The following is a 17,427-nucleotide window of genomic DNA, read 5'->3' as shown; positions in this document are numbered from 1 at the left end:
GGGGATATGAGATACACACATTAACTGATGAATCGGGTGTCACGGGAATCAATCTCTTCCCCTCTCTTACCTTCGATCTGCTTGCCAGCGGCCGCGGCCACTGCTTGCGCCATCGTGGGATTAGCTAAAGGCGTCGTGGTGAATGCTGCTGTTGCCGCCGAGCCGAACTGGGGCAGAGCGGCGTATTGCGACAGTGCGCTATCGGTTCCGGTGGCCCCTGGATCATCCAATCGAGAGAGAAAAAGAAACATGTGCGGTTAATAGGATTCTTCTCTGCACATACGAGTGAGTATGACATTCGATGAAAGAATACGAAAGCGAGAAAAAGGGTCCAACAAAATCCGTATCCACCAAATGAGTCTACTTTGAATGAAAATCATGCACAACAACCAGCGTTTCCATGCAAAGCGCTTTGCTGGGTAAGGAAGTGGAAAAATATTGGAAAATATTGTAGAGGGTACCAAATGAGGAACTTTCGCTATTTTTTGAAATCCTATGTGGTTCACCATAGGAACTATGATGAAAAACGTACTTTTTAGTTTATTTCACGCCACTCTCAAAAACTTCCAGATAAAAATTTGAAAAAAATACTGCAAGCGCATCTTACTTACATAAAAAAATCATCAAAAATTGAGGCACCGAAAACCAAATTGAAACTTAAAAAAAAATGAATTTGGAGAACAAGTAATGCTCTAATTCGTATTTAAATAAGTTTCTACACATTTTTTTATCGCATTTATTTTTATTTTATTAGGCTCATTTAGCAATTCAGCTGTAATAGAGCCGAATTTATTTGTATAAATTTTTTATCTGACGATAATTTTGCTACATATTACACAATAACCATTTTTTAAGGCGTGTGAGTATTCCTATCTTGTCGATACACATGTCATAAATTACAAAATGCCGCCTTTTTTCGGCGTAAGAATATTCCTATTGTTCGAATGTTTACAGTTGGACCATACACAGCGGGACTGTTGATATGAGGCTTCCAATATTGTGTTATTAATAGCACCAATTGCCGATGCAGCAAACTGTATGTGAAGTGAGAGAGTGGGATTACCATCACATGATGATTGTTGAATTATGAGCTCATGTAGCAGATACGCATTTTCTAGATATGTGAGATTTATTTTTAAATTTTAAAAGTTTTGTGCGACACAAAAATTTGTTTTTTTTATGAGGTTTTTTACGCGGTTTTTTTATGAGGTACGTATCCCCCGCGTAAAAAAAACGTGTGTGTAATGATTTTTTCGCGATATAGCATAATAGATGAACTTTGAATATTTTTGTTAAATTTTCATTTCCAAGCCTATTTATTGAAAATGGCGTAAATAAAAGAAGAACTACGTTATTCACCATTGCTCTTAAAGTAAAATTACCTAATTGAAAGATTGACGTAGAACTACCGTTGATTTAGTAATCATTTGTTTGTATTGATTAAATTATTGATTGAATGAGTGTTGTGTTCGCAACCGTTTCTGTAGTCCGTGTTAGGAAAACACATTCCGACCTGTACAAATGCAAGCGAGTACGAATGTATCCTGAATGTGCATGTATTTGCAATTCCGATTTCCCCGGACTCCTTGAAGTCCGCGTTAGGGAAACACTTACCGGTCTGCAAATATGCATGTGCGAACAGAAGTGCTTCCGGCTTGCAATTATTCGCAATGTCAATTTAAAAAAAATTAAAAAAAAGGAGAAATATTTCTTCCTATCAATTGGTGCAAACATGTGTGCGGTCTATTAAGAAATGTTCTGAAAAAAATGAAATCTTTCATTTTTTCCTATATTTTCAGTATTTAGATTTTCATTTTCCCCTCCCTCTCCCATTCCGTTTAGACGTAGTCCTACGTCAAAAAATGTTATAAAATAAAACAAATTAGGAATAAAAAAATATTAATTAAAAAATATTAGATTTATATGCATGCAATCTTCTGAAAAAAAATCATACCTCAAAAAAGCAAAAACGAACATTTGCGAACACATTTAAATAAAAATTAGACCAGTACTGAGTTCAAAATTCTAAAATTAAAATGCAAGATTCAAAAACATAAAAAAATTGTGTCGCGCAAAATTTTTAAAATTTTGACCATAATTGGACATACCTAGAGAAGACGTAGGAACACATTCGCTAAAACGCAAAAAAAAAATTGATAGTTGATAGTTGGTTTTTTTTGTATTTTTTTTTATTCCACATCAATTCTGCCAGGAAAACATCAAATATTCACTTGATCCTCTCTGTATTTAGAATCTTGGTACCGGGGGCAAATTGGTCACGGTTTTAGGAAAAATGTAAATATTTGCGAAATTTTTGTTCAATTTTATGAAATTGTTTGTTGAAATGTTTCCTTAAACGTTATTTTGAGAATTTTTGGCGGAAAAATTCAAAACGAAGCTTTGCGGTTAAATTGATTAATCTGTTTTCCATGAATTTCTAGTGTAACATGAACGAAAACGTATTAAAATTCACTGATTTCATTACATGAAAATGGATATTCATAAGTTTGAGGATACAAAACCTGATTTGATCCACTTAAAGGTATGGTCGTGCGCTTTACGATGAGAATCACTGAAAAAAATAATTTTTATCTCTAAGCTATTAAATATGGTGTGCAAAAAACTAAAAAGTACGTATTTCACCATAGATCCTATGGTAAACCAGATATGGGTTAAAAAATTGTCAAAATTTCTTTTTTGGTACCCTATACAATATTTTCCATATAGCTGATGATTTGATTTAGAGGAACTTCTTATATGTTTACCCAGCCGGGCCCCTTTGGCATACCTAAACTGAATCATCCATTCCTGGGGATTACTTCCCATACACAGCCCGCTTGTGTTCAATATGTATGTAAAGTGTTAACGTGATGTACAAATTTAATAATGAACCGTTGGGGGGCGCTAACCGCAGCGACATGACCGTAATCGGAATGCTATCGCGGGTCGCAGATGCTGTTGAGCGCGGCGTGGGTTTTTTCCCGCCTCTCGTTTCGACCGGATATTTTTCATCGAGATAATTATATGCGGTGATGATATTTTTTTCCCGCTCCTGTGTTGACTCTGCGTGGTTCGGTCCGGTTTCACGGAATTTTTGGACTGAAGGGCGCTGCTGAAAGTAACCGTGTGCCCGCATCGAAATAGAGCTATCCCGGATGAGCTATTTTTGAACCCTGAAAAACCACGACGGGGCCTCACCATTTGATGACAATAATAATGACAAGGATATATATGGGTTGAGGTTGAGGGGGGTCCCCGATGAAAATAAATTCAATTCGGTTTCATTATATTATTACATTCATTCGATCACGAATGCAATTATATTGATATACTGCGAGCAGCTGGGTTCGCCCTGGAATGGGAAATCGTGTTGTTTTCACCGAAAAGTGATAAACAAATATATTGGCTGTTGACGTTTGAAATTATCATTTCGAAAGATTGATGAGAAATCGGTTTGGCATTCGATTATCGAAACCCTACTATGTGTGCAACTAACTAAAGCATCCTGTAATTAACCTGACGCCTAATAACTAATTCATGGGCGCTTGTGTAAATTATTCATAACGCGCGGCGCGCCTCTATTGCTGCTGGACAGGAAGCTTTAGCACCGATTTATGGATATTCACTACCGAATGTGACACACATCCACTGCGTTCATTGTTGACGAAGTGGCCTAAAAACTGAACCTCTCTCTCGGGGGATCATTAGCGCACAGGACTCACACGCACTCATAAATATGCCCCGGATTCGTTTATATAAAAATTTAATTACTGCGTGGACGCAAACCTAGCAGTAGCAGTAGTGGGCTAACTGCCACCGGGGTGTCACGAACAGACATCACATGCTGATAATAACCACACATTATAGTGCTACCACGGAGGCGGAAAGGAAACCGCCTCTCACCCCCCAAAACGAGGAACGCGACACATCATGTCGCCGCGCAGTCAGCCGCCCCCTCCGTCCCACCGTTGTCGTAACATAATTATTTTTTTTTTGTTTCTCTCCCACAGGACGGAATTGTTTTAATAATTCCCTCGCTCGCTTGGCGCGATTCTGGAACGATGTGATGGGGGCGCATCCAAGGTGGCACCGCACCACCGTACATTCACTTAAACCACCTCTACCGGGCTTCCCACGATGGGGCGAAAAGGAAACCCGACGCTGGCGCTGCGACCACTGACCGGGAATAATATCTTCTATTTTCCACGGTCTAGGTAACAGCGGGAGGTAAGTTTGATGTAGACTAAAGCAATATGGTGTACAATAAATAACAACAAAAAATATTCTGTTAATGAGTTTACCACAATGTAACGGAAAAACTGATTGAATCGCCTTTCACCAATGGTTCCCTCTTAAAAACTTGAATGTCGTCGCACATCCCCGCGAAAGCTGCTGTTCATTAATTCTATGTTTTATCTCATAGCTCCCGTGCTGTGGTGGCATATCGTGGCTGCCGCCTTTTGTGTATCCTAATTACCATTCTTATTTATGATGAGGCCACTAGAACCTCTTTCACGGAGGTAGACACAGGTGTGTATTGTCATACACGACGTTGGGTGGAATTAGTTCAAAATGTGAAAATGTGCGGTGAAACAGACGCAGGTGAAATAATAAGGACAAAAAACGACCCTCTTTTTTGCATTGGTTATAACTTTGCATCAATTGAATCAATCTCGAATACAAACAACTTGCAGTTTTTGAGACAGAATGGAAATTAAATGTTCGTAGTAGAATTTAAAAATCTCGCTCCTTTCGCCAGATGCCTTCAATTGCTAATGAGTTGTTGTGTATCAACGATGACATATACGTCATTCGGAAGGGTACCTGCAGAGATGCCAGATTCACAGACACAGTTTTATCAAAATAGTATATATTTACACTGTTTATTTACCTATATTTACCTAGTCATAGAAATTCCAAAAATACGAATAAATGGTGTCAATGGTTGCTTTTCTTTATTATGCGTGTTCTCATTATTATTTTGCTTCTTTCTTTTCTGGAGACAGTTGCAGTAATGGAATGGAAATGTGAAAAACTTATAGAGTCATAAACTCAGGAATTCTTAGATCTACAGATTCATAAATCCATAAATTTTAAAATCCTGAATCTATGGAATCTATGGAAAATTCATATCATTTTTTATTATAAAGGGTGTGTCACATCAAATTGCATCACGGAAAAAACGCTGTAGAAATTCGCCCAGTAGACCGATCCTTTTGAAAATTTTAGACAGTAAAATAAAAACTATTAAACAACTTTTGGCATTTTCTTTTTATTCATACTTCGAGCCCAAGCCCGTATGCTCGCACCTTCCTCTTTACCCCGTCCATAAGGTTCTGTACAACGTCAGGTTGTAGTTTTTTTTGAACAGAAATCCATTTTCTCTTGAAGTCCGCCTCCGATTTGACAACTTTTGGGTTCTTCCGGAGGGCCTGCTTCATAATCGCCCAATATTTCTCTATTGGGCGAAGCTCCGGCGCGTTGGGCGGGTTCATTTCCTTTGGCACGAAGGTGTCCCCGTTGGCTTCGTACCACTCCAACACGTCCTTTGAATAGTGGCACGAAGCGAGATCCTGCCAGAAGATGGTCGGGCCCTCGTGCTGCTTCAATAGTGGTAGTAAGCGCTTCTGTAGGCACTCCTTAAGGTAAACCTGCCCGTTTACCGTGCCGGTCATCACGAAGGGGGCGCTCCGCTTTCCGCAAGAGCAGATCGCTTGCCACACCATGTACTTTTTGGCAAACTTGGATAGTTTCTGCTTGCGAATCTCCTCCGTAACGCTGAATTTGTCCTCTGCGGAGAAGAACAACAGGCCCGGCAGCTGACGAAAGTCCGCTTTGACGTAGGTTTCGTCGTCCATTACCAGGCAATGCGGCTTCGTCAGCATTTCGGTGTACAGCTTCCGGGCTCGCGTCTTCCCCACCATGTTTTGCCTTTCGTCGCGGTTAGGAGCCTTCTGAACCTTGTATGTACGCAGGCCCTCCCGCTGCTTGGTCCGCTGGACGAATGAACTTGACAAATTCAGCTTATTGGCGACATCCCGGACCGAACTTCTCGGATCACGTCTAAACTGCTTAACTACGCGCTTGTGATCTTTTTCACTGACGGAGCATCCATTTTTGCCGTTCTTCACCTTCCGGTCGATGGTTAGGTTCTCGAAGTATCGTTTTAGTACTCTGCTGACCGTGGATTGGACGATTCCCAGCATCTTACCGATGTCCCGATGTGACAATTCCAGATTCTCGAAATGAGTGCACAGGATTAATTCACGACACTCTTTTACGTTCGACGACATTTTTCCAAATTTACGAAAAATTGACAGTGAAGCATGGCCAACGTGATCTATACACTCTTATCTGATTATAAGCGAAAGCTGAAGATATAATTCCTAAAAATTAAATTTCTACAGCGTTTTTTCCGTGATGCAATTTGATGTGACACACCCTTTACTCATAAATTCTTTAATTCTTCAATTCTTTTTTTTTTTATTTTTTAAAATCATTAGTTTTTTAATCTTTCAATTCATTAATTCATAACTCTCTTCCAATCCATCCACCATCGCAATCGAAGTTCTATAAAGAATACACTCGATGGTTTACGGAATTATTCGCAGGTCCGATTGATTTCTGATTGCTCTCGGTGACCTTCTCAGGTTTCCTAAAGATCTCCGTTACTACGAATGGGGTTGAATGAAGACTATGCGTGTGGAATAACGGATTATAGTTATAGGTTGTTTTTAAACATGTTTTATGGTTAGCTTCTCAGATTTCCCCCAGTGAATTCTCCACCGTCGTAGTTGGATTGCGATAAAAAAAGTGCGATGGGTACGATGCGAAAAGAATCGTTAGAATACCATTTTGATCAAAAAATTCCCGGAGTTTATTCAGAAAATGAAACATACAAGACTATACAACCATTTCCCTTTGAAGGGGGGGGCAACCCCTTCAAAGTACTCCCCATCGACTGCAACACACTTATGCCAGCGCTCCGATCCTCGAGAGTTATATTCAATTTGCGGTATGGCCATCAGCGCCATCTTCGATTTTATCTCATCTCGGGTGCTGAAACCTAGTTTCTTGAGTCGTTCGAATAGGAAAACGTCGCAGGGAGCCAAATCAGGTGAATTCGGAGGTTGCGGATGTTTTTAGTCAAATATTCACGAATAATGATTGATTTCGCAAATTTTGCAAATTGTACAGGCATACACATTAGCAGGTGTACCCAATACAGCGTAACTTTTAGAAGTGTAAGTGTATTGAACTGTATCCCACTACAAATTTCATAGAATGTCAATGACAGATGAGCCAACCTACAAAATAGAAGAAAAATAAAACGGGTGACTAAAAGCGCCACACGGTATTTATTCCGTGAACTTTTTTTTTATCAAGATGGTATATAGGAGTTCAATCAATTTTATAGGTTTTCCTTCTCAGGATACCTAAAAACAATTTCTGCCGCGTGTAGTGACATATCAGAGTTTCACATTTTCGTTTCGTAGGGTGGTCGTTAGTTAGCGTTTATATAATCACATCACTTACCGCAGTGAATCCTGATTCTTACCTCGGCCCACTAACAACTATCCGCTCCATGATAAACGCTAGGGAACCATGCTATAGGCGACTCTTCTGGCCTTCGGGCGGCGAATATCATACTAACATTCCTTCCCTTCCCCTGGTGACTGTAAGGACGTGGCCGGCGTCGTTATTGACCATTTAAAGCCCGAATCACCGAAAATTGCACAACGAAAATGATTTGCTAGTCCCAAGCGTCATTCTGTGTGTTCTTTGTGCAATTTGGTTGGTTCAGGTCAATCACGGAGAGCAACTACGAATTGTATAGTCTACCCAAGCTCAAGCTCAAGCTCAATGGTTGCTTTTCTTTATTAGGGTAGCTCATTAGTGGTACAAAAAAGTTAGTGATCTTGACCCTGTAGCGAAATGATACGTACTGATCGGCATCTTTTTTTTTTTTTTTATTCTTTATTATAGAGACTTTCAGCCGTAGGCTGGTTCATCTCTTTACTGATCGGCATCATTTTTTGGAGAAAACTGGACCATTGATTCCACTGACCCTTGAAGTGCACCAAAACAGTGACTTTTTCAGGATGCCACGGTGTTTCTCTTCATGCCAAAGGCGACAGAGTAGTTTATATCCGCTTAACCTGAGCATTATCGCTGAACAAATTTTTTTTTTGAAAAGCGCTATGAGTTTATCTGAACTGAACAAGATTTTCGTTCAAAAATATGCGCAGTTTGCAGACGTCGCTCTGTGTAGTTTTTTCAGTCCATTAGTGATGAAATGGCATATCAAATTAAACACAAAACAACAGACAGCTGTCAAGATGACACACATATAAAAAGGTGTTGCCAATTTTATACCTCCATAAAACACTCATTACTTTGAATGAATCATCACAAAAAATACAATGTCAACTGTCTTCTACACAATATGTCTAAATATGAAAATCCACGACAAAATTCCATTTCCCTGAATGAAATCTTGATTTTTCTCTTTGGAAAGTTTTTTTATATTAATATTTTTCAACACATTTGGTATAAATGGTATGAACACCCAAAACAAAAACTCAGTACGTTCTATGCCATCTTCATACAATACATTAAATGAGCTTTAAAGTATAATTAGCAGCGTTCACTACTCATACTGGTACAGCATTCACTCAAGCAAAAGGCGATTTTGTGCATATAGTTTGAGACAGTAATATATAACAGCAAAATAAGAGACACTTTGCAAATAAGCATGCATCAAAGGGTTTACTTTAAAATATACTCTCTTTCACTCTCAGAAAGCACTTTTCGTGTATGCTTATACAGCCCATGCCAAAACGATTTAGTTGCGGATCTGGGAAAAAAGTAATCCATTATTGTTGGGTGAAATTTTTGTTTTTGTCCGATTTGAGTCAAATATACACCGTTTTGTTGGAAAATTTGTTGCCATTCTAAAAAGGTAGCTTCATAATATCTATATCATGAAGGTCCTGGTCCTTATTGGCGAAAAACTTTAGCAATAGATATTTACAATCTTCTCTTGATCCCAAATTTCTTATCACTCTGGAAATTTAGCAATGCGAGAAAAAGGTGCACATCGTTTGGTGGCAAGTCCGGACTTTATGGAGGATGCATTAAAACATCCCATTCAAGCTCTCGAAATTGTGTGGGAAAAATGATTTGAAAAAATATAGCGCCCTAAGACCATGTAAACTATGAAAAACAAAAGCAATCAATTATTACTAAAGCAGAATCCTTTTTTTCGCAAGTAACTAGAAAATACTAGCTAACTGTCTTCAATTTGATATGTTGTTCATCGAAATCGGTCCAGTAGCTCAAAAGTTATGAATTTACGAAAAAAGTGATCTTCGGAATAAAGGGGGAAAATGATTTTTCCACCCTAAAATGGAAACGGCCACCCTAATAAAAAAAATATAAAAATACGGGTCTAATATTTTGCGATAATGAACAAAAATACCGCTTTCATGGGAATCTGAGAACCCGTATATCGGTTTGGCATGGGATATATCGGTTTTTGGATACAATTTCTAGATGACATTTAGTCTGAGAGAATGAGAAGTCTGTTCCATACATTCAAACATTTTTACACTCTTAAAACAGGTGCTATGCAACACAATAAAAGCATTTTTTTTCTGCCAACGCTAGTTTGGGTACACTCACAACCTATCATTCGTTGAGAAAAGATCAGATTTCCTCAACTTTTTTTTTTCTTCAAACATATTTTGTTGTAAGAATACCTGGCATATCTGAGTAACTGTCAAAATCAGTCAAGAATGTTTGATTTGAATTTTTAAGTTACCGAAAAACCTTATTAAAAGGGAGGTGTCCAAGACATAACCACATTGTTAACGTAGGACTACGAAATGTTTGCCTAAGAGAATAAACATTCTAAAAATTTAAGAATAAATTGTCTAGTAAAACAAATTTTTACCTTCACTTTCCGACCGAAAAACGTAGCTCCCATCATTAGAAAACAATTTACATCCGGCTTGGAATGCGCAATTTACAAGGCAACGAAAATCGAGCTTTATCGCTCCTGATATTATTGAAGAAAGCATCAAAATTTTACCAATAACTCAATGTTTTGGTGACTCTGCAACGAACAGATTTCTTCGCGCAGTTCTGTGAAATCAGCTGAAGAAGCTTGATTTATGATTCGATCTTTCCCCACGATAATTATACGACATACATTTGGTCGCAGATGATCATATGTCTGTTCCACCACTATTATAATGGTGGTACACACATATTATCATTAAAGCACATTTCTAACTAAACATCAAAACCACTTAATGGCAACCATTTCAATCTAAATTTGGCAACGTATGAAAACCAACAACAATGTGTGCATGTAATTCAATATTAACAAACATTTGCTAACAAAATCGTATTATCTGGCATGGCTAGACTGTGCAATAAAAAGTGCTCCGTTTTTACAGTATGGCCATTTCCATATCTTACCAATAGTCGGAGCCTGAATTGAAATATTTCCTCCCTCCATTGTGTTTGTTCACATGTTGCAGTGTTCTCTGTATTTGCATCTCGTGCATCCGATTTACGTGCAATTGATTCGCAGTGGTATATTAAAATAGTCTCTAGCCGATTCATAAAGTTGCTCGTTATTGATGGTACAGGTAGGTAAGCACACGAATGGACAGGACTAATATGTGGAATTTTTTTTCAAACTTTTACGAACATATACATATACCATATCCAACAAATCTTACACAACTTGCGATTCGATTGTTATACAAATCACCAAAATCCGTTGCAGCAAAAACAGTTATTAACGTTAACATTATTTCATAAAAAAGCGACCTCTTTTCTCATTTGACTGACATAGTCCTACGTTAAAATACTGCAACATAACGTCATTGTTGCAGTATGTATATTTTATATATTTTTTGTTTCAAAAATTTTTATGATCATACAATTTTCACTTATTTTCCGCGAGTATCATGTTTTTCAATTTCTTACGATTTCAAATGTTTGAATGATTCAAAATTTTCATAATTTTATTTTTTTTATTTTATTTCAAGATTTCTTATTTTAAAATTTTACAGTCTGCAATTTTGACAAAATTTCATTAGTACTATTTTTTAAGTCTTTTAATTTCAATATTTTGATACTCAACGATTTTATTTTTTCAATATTTTCGATTGGATATTTTAAATGATTTTAATTTATATGTTCTTTTCATTTATTTTTTTTTTAATTTTTTTTTTAAACTGATAGCTAAAATGATAGCATTTTAACAAACTCTGTATGTTCTACGATTTCTTTTTTTTATATTTAAAATGTTCAATGTTATAAATGTTATAAATGTGATATAACTGATATTTGATATTTAATGATATTTAAAATGATACATTTTGGTGGTCTTAATTTATGCGATTTTCAATGTGTACTATTATCTTTTTTGTGGTTTGTTATGTGTTCCTCGATAATTCTCGCAGCTCACCAATTTTTACGATTTCAAATGTCTTAACCATTTAAATTTAATTTTATTTATTTTTAATTATCTAAAATTTGAAATATTCAAGTTTCAAAATGTAACGGTCTTCAATTTTGACAAAATTTCATTAGTACTATTTTTTTATAGCTTTTAATTTTTACTTTTTTAATATTTAACGATTTTCAATTTGATTTTTTCGATATTTTCGATTGAATTTTTTTAACGGTTTTCATTTATGACAAACCGATATAGTGGTTATCAGATTTTCAAATTGGTAGTTTTGTTCCTCAACGCAAAATATTTTTTATTTTTTCATTAGGGTGCCCACTTTCATTTTAGGGTCGTCCAAAAAATCAACTTTTTACCATTTTTTCTCCAAAAATGACCTTTTTGAAAAATTCATAACTTTTGAACTACTGAACCGATTCAGATGATCGACGTATCAAATTAAGGAGTCTTTCTCGAAAAAAATTGTACCATCAAAAAAATGGATTTCATCTTTGTAGTTATTAATTGTATTTGCCTTTTTTTGTTGTAGGCTTTGGACTAGGGAGCCCAATAACATAACAACACATATCCAAAAGTCAGAGATGTGATTTTTGTCGTTTTTAAGTTATGAATTTTCAAAGTTAACCGATCGATTTGAATTTTTTTACAATCGGTTCATTTTTTCTCTTTTTAATATTTTGTAATAAAGAACAAATCTACCACTTTTCACGAAAATCTGAGAACCATTATACCGGTTTGGCATGGAATGGCTGTATAAGTTCTATTCATTTATTTGTTTTTTCTTCATTTTTTAAACTGATCTGTGATTTTAACAAACTGTTTATGTTCTACGATTTTAGATTCACAGTTTCATTTTTTTTGTGATTTCCTATTTCTCCTTTTTTATGCATAAAATGTTCAATGTTTTATATTTGAAATAACACATTTTGGCGGTTATAATTCATTTTATTTTCAATGTGTATACTATCTTCTGTTTTTGTGGTTTGTTTTTTTTCAATTTTAGTCACGATTCATAATTTTTATGCTTTGCAAAACCCGAAGCTGTCGCTGCTGTTTACTAAATGCTGTCGTAGAGACGCGGGCTTTTGATCCGTCCGTTCAGTACGTTTAAAAAAAAAAGTTATGTCTGCAATTTTGTGCCTGCTGCTGGTGGTATCCAGATCTACCAAACAGCAGAGATCTTTATATGATGGCCGGGGTTCTTCTCTCCATCCAAGATTTATTAGCGCAAATTTTAACTTCTTTTGAACATTTTCAAGTCTTTGAATTTGTAGATCGTACTGTGGTCACCACACCACACTCGCAAAATCGAGTTTGGATCGTACAAGGCAGGTGTAAATTTTCAGGATTGCGTGCGGATCGGTAAAGTCCTGCCCGAATCGACGAGTGAGTGCAAATAGTTTCAGCGCTTCTTTGACGATTCGCTCTATGTGGCAATTGAACGAAAGAGATCGATCCATCGTCACGCCTAAGTCACGAACATTCTCTAATTGTTGTAGATTCGAACCTCCCAGCCTATAGTCGAAGCTTATTGGCTGAACTTTCCTTGTAAAGGTCATAACGAAGCATTTGTTGGGGTTTACGCTCAGTCCATTGTTCTCGACGGACCTCTCAAAATTGTCCAAATCCTGCTGAAGCAGATGACAGTCAGCAATGTGTTCCACTGGCTGGAAAATCTTTACATCATCCGCGTAAATAAGCACTAATGCGTTGGTCAAGAATGATGGAAGACTATTCATGACCATGACAAACAGGATAGGCCCCAAATGACTTCTTTGTGAGTGGACACCAAATGACCTAGATGAATTGTTGTGTACTTTCACATATTGCGTTCTGCTCTCCAGATACGTCCTAATCCTAATGTCGAAATCAGCCACTGCGCGCATTATGCTGTTTATCCCTACCACATCGAAAGCCTTGCTCATATCTGTATAAATGCAGTCCACCTGATACCCTTTGGATATACTGTCCGTGACGGTAAGGCAAAACTCGCGTGACAACTGACTTTCCTTTCAAGAAACCATGCTGTGTTGGTGAAACACGGCCGACAATACGTTCGCGTAAAGGTGGGAATAAACAAGCCGCTAGAATAATTTTGACATAGCAGACTGGATTGCAACGCCCGGTAGTTTTTAGCATCCGAGCGAGGGCCCTTCTTATGGATTGGATGTTGAAATCACTGTATCTCAGAAACGGTAGCATTAAGCAATATTTTGCCACACACCATTTTGACTGTAAATTATGTGTTCTTTCATAAAATCGGGTCCAAAAATAATTATAGGAATCATTTCAATCATTTTTAAAACTCTAACTATTCGAAAAAAAATTTTTTTGTCCATTTTTTCTACATTTTGGCGCACTGTGCAACAAACTTAAAAGTCGTCCACAGCAATATTTGACATATATAAAAAAGACCAAATTGAGTTGTAAATGTTGCTTTCGAAATAAAATAAAAGAAAAACATTTTTTAACAGTGTGTACATTCTCCTTATAACCGCAACAATAATCTAAAACATTGGGGAAGACACCAAATCAATTGAACCAATCGTTTCTGATTTTTTTTCTCGAAACTTTTCAAGCAATCTTTGCTTAGGCCCTTCTCAAAAGTAAGGCTAGAATCAAAATGTCAAATCGATGATGCAAATAATTCTTTTTGGCCATAAAGAATGCGTCTGCAAAGTTTGAGATAAATCAAAACATACGAAAATCAAATTTATGAAAAAAATCGTCATTTGCGGCGGAACAGCTCTGTAAAAGAAAAATATCCGTGGCATTTTTCGCAAAACACCTCCCGAAGCATCCGACCCTGGGACAATGCGATGTCGCGCAGCCATGAGCAGTTGCGACCACCCACCAAACCAAACCAACCGGCCACCGATGCCCACAGCGGCCAGCGCGAACGGGAAAAATATTATAAATTTATAATTATTAAAAATGTAATTATGATGATAATTATATTGCGGAATGAGTGTCATGCTGTTGGCATATGGTTTTGGCTTTTTTCTCTTCCATCTCATTCCTCCCATCCTTCCCATCGCCACTGGCTATGTAGAAAGTGCGCGTACATGCCGTCATATACTCTCACACCAAAGCGCTCACTTCACTTCGCGGACAGGATATAGAAAAAACAGGATTCTGTTTCTTTTAATGTTACTTGTGCCCTCTTTTTCTTTCCATGTAGTGTTGTGAATGAGGTAAAAGAGAGCTTTCGGAAAATTGTTGAAATTGAGAATATGGGTGCTTTAAATTTGTTTCATATCTGAGGATATGTAAATGAGTAATAATGAATGAATGAGCAATGATGGACGCGACCTCAGCGTTATAATTGGATTTTTAGAGCCCAAAAAATGTTGTCATTAAATATAGATAAAAATATTTCAGCATGCAAAAATGTCAATAAACAACAAAATATTAGTTCATGCGAGCAAAACAAAACGCTATTTTTAATCAAATCACTATTATCTACAATTCAAACGCCATCAACCGATGAAATGGTAATATTATTTAGGTAAGGCAAGTATTCAGAAAAAAAATAACCAGCGAAAACACAACCATCCGGGAATACTTTTAAACACAAACAAAATAATTAAGTTTCACAAACCAACCGGAAGCGAAGGGCAAAAAAGAAGGCTGCGCGCAGAGGGCAAACACAAGAAACAAGCATCATAATAACCAGGATATGAAACAGAGAGACACTTTCTACGAGGTAGTAGCGGAATAATGAGAGTTAGGATAATTTGCAAGCCTTCTTTCGTTTGTTGTTTGCGAGGGCAATAATACGGGCGAAGTTATTAACGCAAAAAAGAGAGAGATGAAAGCGTACACAGAAAGTTTGCGGGGTTTGTGTTTCGGCACACACGAAGAATGCGAAGAAGGTAAATCTGGGGGCTCACCTGAAGCAGATGTCGCTGCTGTTTTCCCTAACAGACCTTTTTGGGGTTAGGGTTCATATGTGTGTGTTGCCGCGTTTGAGTTTGGGTTGTTGTTGATATATGGGATCACAGAGTTTACATTTCGTAGCGGCGAAGAGGATGGGGACGGAAAAAGAAGGAGAATAAAGTCAAAATATGTGTTTAGGTGTGCTGTCGTATTACGATAAATTTCCATATTTTATAACACTGCGAAATATTGGGAGACAAAAACAACTTTGTTATCATCTGCTGGCAGTTCACAAAACACCATGCGCTCGCACCAAAAAGGTAAACGTGGAAACGCATTATGATGTGAGGAACTCTTCCATCAAAACCACCCAACCTTCACTCTAAAACGAAGGTAACAACTGGTAAGTGACTTACAAATTAGGATTATTCAAACAGACAAGAGCAACAGACAACAACAGAGGAGAGTCGGAAGGGATTTAATTCAATGGGAATATTATCCTCTAGGAGAGATAACACAAAATCAACGACATTTTTTCCAGCCTTAACTCTTATTTAAACGTCTCTTGATCCCTGCTATCTTTAGCGGAAAGTCCCTCGGAAAACGACCCACACAGAGAAACCAAAACGAAGCGCGTGCAAAGACGGAACAAACTTCACAGACTTGATATTTTTTTGCAGATCCGCTTTCCGCTCTTCGTTTCGAGACCACCATAAAACGTTTATTACTTCGTCACGTGGCGGCACAGTGTGCGCGCTTTGTGCCCCAGACGAAAAAATAGCCGGAACGCGAGCGGAAGAAGTATTATTTCTCACAAGTAGACAACGGCGCCCCGTTGCACGAGAGACGACGCGTCCCGCGGAAATCGGCGGACAAAGCAAGAGTGGAGGGGACAGGTAACAAAAAGTCATAAAACGGATAAAACATGAAATTGTTGTTCATCTTTTGTAACTTTTACGACTTGCTTTAATGGGCCACCCAGCCATCCCAGTGCGTGGTCGAGGACGAAGGATTCGTGTGACGAGAGCGCGCGTAGCTAGGGTTAAGAAATACTGCTGACGAACTGCGCTTTTTGTTTCCTATTCACCTTTTCCTTAGTAACCAACAAGGAGAGCGCGTTGAGAGTAGCAGCTACTGGAGTGATGATTTTAATTTCCTGTGCTCAGTGGACGAAATGATTTTATAATGCTACGCGCGTTTATGTCTATGCTGTTTGGGTGTTATCGTGAAGACGCGTCTTGTTGGAGCGTGATGGAATGGAGACAGAGTTTTTGGATAAGGTAGCTGAGCGCTAGCAGTTTAAAGTTGATAGTCTAGTTTCTGCATCGAAGATTAAGAACATTTATGAGATATGTAACGATTTCAGTTTGGTTTCCATGTTCCAAATGCTTTTTTTTGTATATTTTTAGTCACGAGAGTCACAATTTATGTTTGGGGCCAAATAATCTAGGATAAACGATAATTTGTCGTAAATTCAATTTTCAACATATTCTCTCAGCAAATCCATTAAACCTTCTTCTACTGAAATGCAATGCTCTGATTCTTCGAATATCGTTTATTTATTTCTCCTTTCAAATTCATGACACTAATTTTTTTTTTGAAATCCGAAAGTATTTTTTTAGATGAGTATATATGTCGAAAATATGTCTATCTGAACCTTGGACATGTAGTAAAGCTTTAGCTTTCCAAAAATCTTATAAACAGCTGTGAAATCTCTCCGGTCTACGAACCGCGAGAACGAAACAAAATCAGAGTTTTCGATTGAAAGTAAATATTTGAAGAACAAAGAGGAAATAGGTCATCCTCATTTCGAACTTTTCATCCTAATACTAAACGTTCTCTAGATATAACCAATGTGATATAATGTTTATATAATTTCAAAAAAACAGAAAGATGGATTTTGAGTTGAAAAAATAATATCAAATTCAATTTTCAGAAAGTGTTTCTAATGGTGTACGAAAATGTTATTTTTTCTAGAAAGTTCAAATCTGAGTAGCGACTGAACGAAATTGAAATGAGTTGTCCCAAAATTGTCGTGTCCCCTTAGACTTCAGTCATGC

At 37.3% G+C, this 17,427-nt stretch overlaps 1 protein-coding gene across 6 annotated transcripts in view; it reads right to left on the bottom strand.

Moving 5' to 3' along the window:
- The window catches only part of LOC129776205 (CUGBP Elav-like family member 2), an 852,400-nt gene that overhangs the window by 12,427 nt on the left and 822,546 nt on the right, over positions 1 to 17,427 (bottom strand). For 5 of the 6 annotated variants that reach the window (XM_055781709.1, XM_055781708.1, XM_055781712.1 and 2 more), the window contains 2 exons: positions 15,382 to 15,417; positions 71 to 217 (listed from right to left, as the gene is read on the bottom strand). In XM_055781709.1, the coding sequence (XP_055637684.1) occupies positions 71 to 217; positions 15,382 to 15,417 (183 nt within the window). The remainder of the gene's footprint in view (positions 1 to 70; positions 218 to 15,381; positions 15,418 to 17,427) is intronic. The other variant, XM_055781711.1, reaches the window with a different exon arrangement.

This window comes from Toxorhynchites rutilus, chromosome 3 (assembly GCF_029784135.1).
Source record: "Toxorhynchites rutilus septentrionalis strain SRP chromosome 3, ASM2978413v1, whole genome shotgun sequence".
Lineage (NCBI taxonomy): Eukaryota > Metazoa > Arthropoda > Insecta > Diptera > Culicidae > Toxorhynchites > Toxorhynchites rutilus.
This window is presented reverse-complemented; position numbering and strand designations above follow the sequence as displayed.